General features: G+C 43.7%; 1 protein-coding gene across 1 annotated transcript in view; it reads right to left on the reverse strand.

Moving 5' to 3' along the window:
* LOC101845260 (putative methyltransferase NSUN7) overlaps positions 1 to 10,000 on the reverse strand; it is a gene marked incomplete in the record, with an annotated part of 81,153 nt that overhangs the window by 45,101 nt on the left and 26,052 nt on the right. The window contains 1 exon segment of the mRNA XM_035971503.1: positions 4,889 to 6,072. Within this exon segment, the coding sequence (XP_035827396.1) occupies positions 4,889 to 5,912 (1,024 nt within the window).

A 10,000-nucleotide genomic window follows, 5' to 3' on the forward strand; every position in this document is an offset into this window, starting at 1 on the left:
CAGAAATTTGGGGGAGGGGGGGGGGATTGGCCGCTTTTAAGCACAAGGGGGCTATCCCGAAAAATTCTGTTTTGAGTAAATCGAAGGTAAAGTTTTTTGCCCCTTATTCAGTTCCTTTAAAAGACAAGGAGAGTTTTCTCTTTAACCAAACACATACACACCAATGAAACCAAACTTCTCCTGTAGGTAGGGCAATGCCCACTTTTGATTTAGGTCAAGATTTCTGGAAACCCTTGAAATCTGGGTTAGCCTGCTTGACCTTAAAAGCGACCAATTATTGTTCTCGTTTTTTCGACTTGGTAAAGAATCGGATGAAATTCGACTTCACTTGAGCTCGTCAGCTGTAAACACAGGCTATGTTTGATGTTCCAGAGTAAAACTTGAAAAAAATCTTTTAAACGAGTTGCAATACCGACGACACGAGCCGTAAATCCCACCCACAAATCGTTAGAGCTTTAATAGATTGTCTGGCACAGGTCACGATCTTCTTTCACAGGCATGCAGCAGTGTGTCCATTCTGCAAATGACGTAACTATAACAACATGCTACAGAGAACTATGCAAACTCATGTTTCTGATTTGTGTGGGGTGGCTCCGAATGTGTCTCAAGGCTGTCTTTTCTCTGCTGCTGGTAGGACGTAGGTAGCATGTTGTTATATTTCCAGGTTAAGTTAGTTTTTTTGGGGGGGTTTAGTAAGAGTTCTACGGCCCTTGCAACACAATAAGGTCATATACGTGCCGAAGATTAAAGGTGTTACAAGAGAGTAACAAACACAATAAGGTCATATATATGCCGAAGATTAGAGGTGTTACAAGAGAGTAACGAACACAATAAGGTCATATACGTGCCGAAGATTAGAGGTGTTACAAGAGAGTAACATACACAATAAGGTCATATACGTGCCGAAGGTTAGAGGTGTTACAAGAGAGTAACATACACAATACGGTCATATACGTGCCGAAGATTAGAGGTGTTACAAGAGAGTAACATACACAATAAGGTCATATACGTGCCGAAGATTAGAGGTGTTACAAGAGAGTAACATACACAATAAGGTCATATACGTCCCGAAGATTAGAGGTGTTACAAGAGAGTAACATACACAATAAGATCATATACGTGCCGAAGGTTAGAGGTGTTACAAGAGAGTAACATACACAATACGGTCATATACGTGCCGAAGATTAGAGGTGTTACAAGAGAGTAACATACACAATAAGGTCATATACGTGCCGAAGATTAGAGGTGTTACAAGAGAGTAACATACACAATAAGGTCATATACGTGCCGAAGATTAGAGGTGTTACAAGAGAGTAACATACACAATAAGGTCATATACGTGCCGAAGATTAGAGGTGTTACAAGAGAGTAACATACACAATAAGGTCATATACGTGCCGAAGATTAGAGGTGTTACAAGAGAGTAACATACACAATTAGGTCATATACGTGCCGAAGATTAGAGGTGTTACAAGAGAGTAACAAAACACAAAAAAAAGAAGGAGGGGAGATAAGGACGATAGATGTTTGAGGGGAAAGAAGAAGCAAACCACGCCAGAGCACCCGCCAACCACCCACAGGACACACGAGTAGGTGCCCACACTCTTAAGAAAAATTATAACTCTCACACACACACACACACACACACTCACACACACACACACACACACACACACACACACACACACACACACATACGCACATCTACAGCAAAGATCAACAACTGTTTGTGGTTAGGACCCCATCAGACTGACAGAACCGAGGTCTTTGTTAGTCTGGCTATCTATGCGTACGTTTAAATATAACTTGTTCAAAACAAAGAGAATCTGACAAACACACATCTAGTCGGACAGTGAAAGAAAAAGTCAGGTGTGGTCATAGATGTACACTATACGTTTAAAAGGGGATAACTGTATGGGTGTGGTACACAAACAGCAGACAAATCTCTACCTCAAAATTACAAATTCTATCTGACATTTTGGCTGTTTTGAGTTACAAAGACCATGAGGTCAGAAACAAAATGCTCCATCTGCTAGATCAAACTCGTAAGATTATTCGAAGTCGTTATCTAGATGATAATAAAAAATCGCTTTTGAAAAAATTTGACATCTTGAGAAACTCAAAATCTTTGACGTCAAATTTCTCAGTACTAGGCACAGGGCAGATAGAGCTACGTAATTCTAGGGTACGGAAATGACAAAGAAGAACAAGGGCTCACTGAACGCACAATCAAAACCCAACCGCACGGGCAAAACGTTCTAATTTTACAACGCGAGTTTGAACCAAAAAGCACTATAACAAATCACTTTCACTGCGTGTTTGACAATGAATTTCCCTACGTCAGAACTGGCAAATATTCCAAGTGTGACATTCTCGGGGCGACAGTTGAAAAAGTCCGGGTTGAAAACAACAAAGATTTCCCAACGCTTCCATTGTGTGCAAGTATTCGGTTATCTCGAAAATCGAACGCTTTGACCTACTCCGATCAGGGTAAGTGGGGAATTACGCGCCATTTAAAAATGGGGAGTGGGGACGGAGGGGGGGGGGTAAGGTTGGGTGTGCCGGTACGGGATGTTTCTAATAATAATATCGTATCCTCTGATTTAAAGAAAAAAATTGTTTGGTTGGTTTCTTACGATTTCCCAACACAAAATGACGACATTTGTATTGAACTACTCAAACGGTACAACAACCTTGAATGGAAAGAGTTAGAATGTTTTGTTGTTGGTATCGGCGGTAAAAGCGACTTATGATGGTCTGTGCTGATTTTTTCACGGATACAAGGGAGCACTTGATGCTGCTTTTCGCCACAAAGGAAATTATGTGTAAAATATAAAATAAGACATCTGTCTCAAAAGCACCCGTCTCTTCCCAACCCCCCCCCCCCCACACACACACACACACACAAGGAAAAAAGATAGAAACGTGTAAAATAAATAAATAAATCAAATCAAACGACAACAAAAGAAATAAATCAAAAGTTTGACTTTGAGTTTGAGTAAAGAGAAGCACATCGATACCATAACAAAGCAAGACCGAAACAACAGAGGGAAAGAACAGAAGGATGGCCTACCAGTGGCAGACAACCAATCACCCACAAACAACCCCCCTAAAAATAATAAAAATAACAACAACGATAATAACGCAACAAAACAACCCTCACAAACACACACGTTTTTCATCTGGAAACAATAAGTATGCTTGAAGTAGAGTCCATCGCCCCGCCAACATCTCCACCAACTTCCTAAACAAAACCTCCACCCACTGGTCACGATCCCATACACCTTGGGGAAAAAAACGGACAGAAAAAAAAAGCAGCAGCCATAGAAAATTCTACCAGACGGACTCGACAAACGTAACATAGACAACATAATTTAGGCAACATAGCTTAGAAATGTTCCAATCTCCAGGAGATTCTAACGAGGGTGACTGAGAAAATCGAGGCAAAGGTGTTACAACTGAGCGCCGAGAAAACGGAATTCACGGTGATCTCAAAAAGTGGCCACATCCATGAACGCAATATCACAGGTAGGAATGAAAGAATAAAACAGGTCAACAGCGTATTTTTTTTCTCTTCTTAGTAAGAGTTTTACGGCACTTGCAACACAATAGGGTCATATAATTGCCGAAGATTAAAGGTGTCACAAGCGAGTAACAAACACAAAAAGAAGGAGGAGAGATCAGGACCATAGATGTTTGACTGGAAAGAAGGAATTAACCACACCAGAACAGAACACCCGCCAACCACACACAGTCAACAGCGTTAAATCCCTGGTCGCACTATTACACAAGATGCAAAAAGTGGCAGAGTTTTTTAGAAACAGATGATTGCAATAATTTATCTAAGAAACTTCCTGCAAGATTATACCCCGTCCTCTCAAATAGGAACGTAACAGTGAACACAGCAATATGAACCCCGAAAGGGTACGTATGGCCAGTCCATTTGTATTTGTATGGGTGAGAGAGCTGGACTCTAAACAAGAACACAGAGAGACGACAAGAAGCCGCCGAAAGGTGGTATTTAACCCTATCCGTACGTCGTGTTTTACTACCGTATCCATACGACGTGGGGAACTCTGTGCCACCACTTAACCTTATCTGTACGTCGTGTTTTACTATCGTATCCATACGACATCGGGAACTCTGTGCCACCACTTTCAAAGAGGAAATTTACTCGTTAATCCGATTCGTACGCTTTGCATAACAGTCTGTCAAAATAATTTTTTTTAGAAATACTGAAAGTTTCAAAGAGATTTTCGTACTAAAAGTATTCTAAAATGTAAAGAATACAACCCGGGGATACAAAATGACCCAGGGCGTACGGATAGGGTTACGGAGAATACTCAGAATCTCATGGACAGAATGAGAAGAAAACAAAATAACAGAGAAGTGCTCAAAGTGGTAGTTTGAAAAAAGACCTATTATCATAACCATCAGAACGAAACAATTGAGATTCTTTGGCCACATAAATGGACCAAACAGACTAGAAAACCTACTGCTATGTAGAACGATAGAGGAAAGGAAGAGCAGAGGAGGACAGAGAATAACAAACACATATTATGGTCTAAACAACTTTGTAAAAATAACACCTGAGAAAAAAACTGAACTGACAACAGGAAAGGCTTGGGATTCCTTGATCGTCAATGTCTGATCCAGACCTGACACCGGAAAAAGAAACTTTGACAAAGTAACCTAACTCAGACAACAAAACTCACACAACATAACTTCACAATCAAACAGGACTGTCGACAACGTAACTTCACAATCAAACAGGACTGTCGACAACGTAACTTCACAATCAAACAGGACTGTCGACAACGTAACTTCACAATAACACGGACTGTCTACAACCACGCAACTCCGCAGTCGGCCATGCCCGTCTACTCACATTTGAGGGTGGCGAAGGTGAGCTCAAACGTCTTGATCTGCTCGTGAGCGTCCAGGAAATCCATGTCCGGAATCTTGTCCTGGGGCTCCACCCCGAAGGCGGCAGCGGCCGCTTTGCCCAGGCGTCTCCGTGTGGCCTTGACCTCCTCCGACTCGGACTCGCTGTCCTTGAGCACGCCGAAGATAGTGGCGGCTCGCCGGAACATCCGGTGTGTGTAGATGCACGGCTCCACGTGGAAGAACTGGTGGCTCACGTGACCCGGGTCCTTGGAACCCCCGGGCTTCCGGCCCGCCCCCGAGCTGAGGGCGGCGGTGTCCGACAACGTCTTGGTCATGGCGGGAACTACCGGGGGTCCTCCACCCTCGCACGAGGCCGCGGGGGAAACCACGCCAGGACCACCGGCTGTCGGGGCCGACTCGGACAGCCGCAAAACTCGGTGTTCTTGTTCTTGTTGTTGTAGTTTTTCCTTTGTTTCTTCTTCTTCTTCTTTTTCTCCTTCTTTTTTTTCTCCTTCTTCTTTTTCTCCTTCGTGTTTTTCTCGTGCATCCACCAAACGTTCGTTTGTTGAGTTCGGATCAGCAGCGTCCCGAGCGGCCGTGAGAGTCACTCCGTGTTTTCGGAGAATCTCGTCCAAATCGTAGGTCAGCCGCGGAGTGACGGAGACTGGCGTAGCCGGCAGGGAGGGGCCACCCTTTCCGTCCTCACTCCGCTCCGCAGTTGCTGTTGCTGCTGTTGCTGCTGTTGTTGTTGTCGTCGTCGTCAGCCGCTGTCGCGCGCCACCGTACTCCTCTTCGCCGTCCGCGGGTTGCTGTTGTTGCTGCGGGGAGCAGTGGTAGTTACTAAGGACGCCGTGCGCGCGGGGTGAGTCTATCCCGTTGCTAAGGCCCGTGAGCGGCGAAATGGGAAGCGGTTCTTTGTTGTCGATGGTGGGGCGGAACGAAGCGGAGAAAGGTGAGGCGTACGGCGGGTGCATGTCGACACCGGGTACAACTTTCACTCCCTCGTCGCTGCTTCGGAGCTTCATGGTTATCGTTCAAGTTAAAAGTTCATGTGACCGTGGGGTGACTGGCGATACCCCGTGGGGCATAGATGGAATAATCCAGGGATGAGTCTACACTCACACACAGAATGTCATTCCTCTCCTGTCTTTCAGATATCACCGAGGAGTGGGTAGATATTATGTCCTGTTGACAGAAACGAAACAACCTTGTTATTAGGTTTAGTACATGTACTAGTTTTACGGCATTTGCAACACAATCATGTCATATTATAGGTGCCGAAGATTAGTAGCGTTACAAGAGAGTAACATTGCAAGATTAGAAGGAGGTGAAGTAATGATGATAGACAGCCATTTGATCTAAAAGCAAGAGCAAACCACACCAGAGCACTCACCAACCACCCACACTATATCATCAAATACCGCTGACGCCGTTACAATTGTCAAACACTTTGCACGGAGTTGAACTAAAACTATACAAGTACAATATTATCATGTGTAATTTCTAGATCTTTCACTCCCCCTTCAACCTTGTACCGGAGAGGGTGCTTGTACCTTGTTGACGTTCCTACTTCTAGTACTTTTTGCACTGGCTCCGTCATACATTCAAAAGATGAATCAAATAGCAGAAAGTACTTTTTAAAAATAAACGAAACATTCTTCTTCTTCTTCTTCTTCCTTCTTCCTTCTTCCTTCTTCCTTCTTCCTTCTTCTTCTTCTTCTTCTTCTTCTTCTTCTTCTTCTTCTTCTTCTTCTTCTTCTTCTTCTTCTTCTTCTTCTTAATTTCTCATTCTTATTCTTATTATAATTATTATTATTACTGTGGAAAAAACAAGGCTCATGCAAGTGGAAAAAGGAAGGTGTCTCTTTTACGTCTTAATTTACAGGATGTGATCCAACGGTGTGGGGTGGGAGGTTGGTGGGGGGGGGGAGGTGAGGATGGTTTGAGGAGGGGGTGAGGGTGAGGAGGGGGGGGGTGAGGGGGGGTGAGGAGGGGGGTGAGGAGGGGGGGTGAGGAGTGGCAGTGATATATTATAACGACCTGGCACAGCAACAGGTAGGTCAACAATACAGCACAATTTCTCATTAGAATTTCATTACGTCTTAATTAGGACCTCTGGGACATTCTCGCATAGATCTAAAAGTATACGTGTACTTTTACCTCATTGCTCCTTCAGCCGGAGTCCTGAACAAAGCAAACACAGCGAACAAAGCAAACAAAGCAAATTAAAAAATATATATATATAAAATAATAATACCAAATGACAGAAATCCGTTCACAGCTTTAATGAAAACCCGTGTTGTTGTTTTTTAAATTGGTTACGGAGTTCTCGTTTTTCTTTTGTTTCATTTTTAAAAAATCAAATCTGGTTCTTTCCTTTGATGTGGTTGGGGAAGGGAGTAATTGTCATTTTTTTCTTCTTTTTTTTCCATTAGATCTAGATCTAGTAGCTCTTGATGGAATTAGCACGCAACGAGTCAAAGCGCCTTCCCACAAACGTAATACGGGATGCCCACTACGGCTGGGATCGGCTGGGATCGGCTGGGATCGCCCGACTCATCGCCTCAAAAACAAACTTGTTTGTTTTCAGTTCCAGGCGTTCGAGTCGTGCGATCGGCCCCATCCAGCCGTAGTGGGCACCCCGTATTAACAAGTTTGCTGTACAAGAAAAAAGAATAATATTATGCCAAAGATCTTTGATTATGCAACGTTCAGCGATGGTGCGTTCTGTGCGGGGCTGATAGGAAAGAGTAAAGGCAAACATGAAGAGATTGGTGAACGGTTGTGAAAAAAGCCACTGAATAATTAATCGCATGTCTCTTGAGAAGAGGAGTTGACTGGCTCCACAAAGCGTAATGGGACATAAGAGAGGGAATATATTATCCTGATCGAAAACCCAAGAACAGGACTCAGTTTTAACGGAGAAAGGATGACTCGAATTCCCTTTTTTTCCCCAGAAAGATCCATGAAGGTGTGCGACTCAGTACAGATTTATCTGATTTAAAGAAATATTCGAGAATCCGGCCCAGAAATGTCCTGGAACAACATAACATATCTATCACAGACGCTACACACCTAGCACAGGACAACACATCTATCACAGACGCTACACACCTAGCACAGGACAACATATCTATCACAGACGCTACACACCTAGCACAGGACAACATATCTATCACAGACGCTACACACCTAGCACAGGACAACATATCTATCACAGACGCTACACACCTAGCACAGGACCGAAACCTGCACCTCCCCTCCACATCCTAAGGATACCAGAGGAAGGACAAAGTAAAAGTAAGTACAGAAATATTGCCTCACAATACTGCGCAACGATTATTTTGTGAATCCATCTACATTCATAACTTTAAAAATCATGTTGTGATGTCCACTGGAAAAACCACAAGGTTGTTGGGTGTGGGGGGGGGGGGGGGCAAACATATTAGAATGTTTGTGTGGGTATAAATGTACATGGCTGAAATTGTATTTGTATGAGTGTGTGTGTGTGTGTGTGTGTGTGTGGGTGTGTGCGTGTGTGTATATAACATGTGTGTGTGTTTGCATGAGTATGTGTAAGTGTGTGTGTGTGTGTGTATTTGTATATGTGTGTGTGCGCGTGTGTGTGTGAGTGTGCGTGCAAACGAGCCTACAAGTGAGTACATGTATAGTGTACAGAAACGTGGTTCAGTTAGTGTTAGGCCACAAGAGTAGATGCCCACACTCTTAAGAGGAATTATTGGCGTCGGTGGCCTAGTGGTTAGGCTCTCGGACTCGCAACCGTAAGGTCGTGGGTTCGAATCCCGTCAAGGGCCCGACGTTGTGTCCTTGGGAAAGGCACTTTACACGAATTTTCCTCACTTCACCCAGGTGGGAATGGGTACCCGGCTATAGACAGCGAAAGATCTTGTCAGTTTGTTAGTGTTTGAGCGCTTAATCGGCTGCTTGCACTGTATGCTTCCCGAGAAGCTGAGAATGTTTCGGAGTGTACTATGGTCTGCTGGGGTAATAATATAGTGTAAAGCGCATAGAGCCTGCTGTTGAGCGGGGATATGCGCTATACAAATGCTATTTATTATTAGTATTATTATTATTATTATTATTATTATTATTATTATTATTATTATTATTATTATTATTATTATTATACACGAACACACACACATACACATACACTCAAAAATACACTCACATACTCACACATGCACACATACATACACACACATACACACACATACATACTCACAAACACATACTCACACACACACACACACACACACACACACACACACACACACACACACACACACACACACACACACACACACACACACCTCTCACAACCAAACACACACACACAACACTGATATATCATGTATTTGCTTTCATTACATATTGCTCCTGTCTTCGTTCTCGTGGTGTCACCATTAACCCTTAGACTCCTCTAACAGCTGCCAGATTTGTCGACCCAGTTTTCAGATCTACAAACATCCCCACAACACTTTTTTCTGCAACACCTTTCCTGTTGTACCTATGTGCATACAAATGGAAAACAAGACAAGACAGATCCCAGTCAGAGATGAGGTAGGAAGAAGGCGGTGGCGATGGATTGGACATACTCTCAGGAAGTCAGGCAGCTGCATAACAAAGACAGTTTTGGATTGGAACCCACAGGGTAAGAGATCAAGGGGAAGACCGCGTGGAACCTGGAGAAGAATCACAGAAATCGATGTCGCAGAAAAGTGGGAAGACATGGAATGACATCAAGAGGCTAGTCCAGGATAGAGAAAGGTGGAAGGTGTTTGTCCGTGGCCTATACCCTGGTGCAGGGTGAGAAAGTGTTTGTCCGTGGCATATACCCTGGTGTAGGGTGAAAAAGTGTTTGTCCGTGGCCTATACCCTGGTGCAGGGTGAGAAAGTGTTTGTCCGTGGCCTATACCCTGGTGCAGGGTGAGAAAGGCAATGATGATGATACAAATAAACTCCAAAACTGAGCAGGAATGAATGATCCTTGCAGTGAAGATAGTTTCGTCATAAATACGAAGGACTGACTGGGATTAGGTACGTTCTTGCTGTGACTGTAAATACCTGAGCGGTGAGTTGAGCCGCCCGG

This window comes from Aplysia californica, unplaced genomic scaffold (genome assembly GCF_000002075.1).
Source record: "Aplysia californica isolate F4 #8 unplaced genomic scaffold, AplCal3.0 scaffold00449, whole genome shotgun sequence".
Classification (NCBI taxonomy): domain Eukaryota; kingdom Metazoa; phylum Mollusca; class Gastropoda; order Aplysiida; family Aplysiidae; genus Aplysia; species Aplysia californica.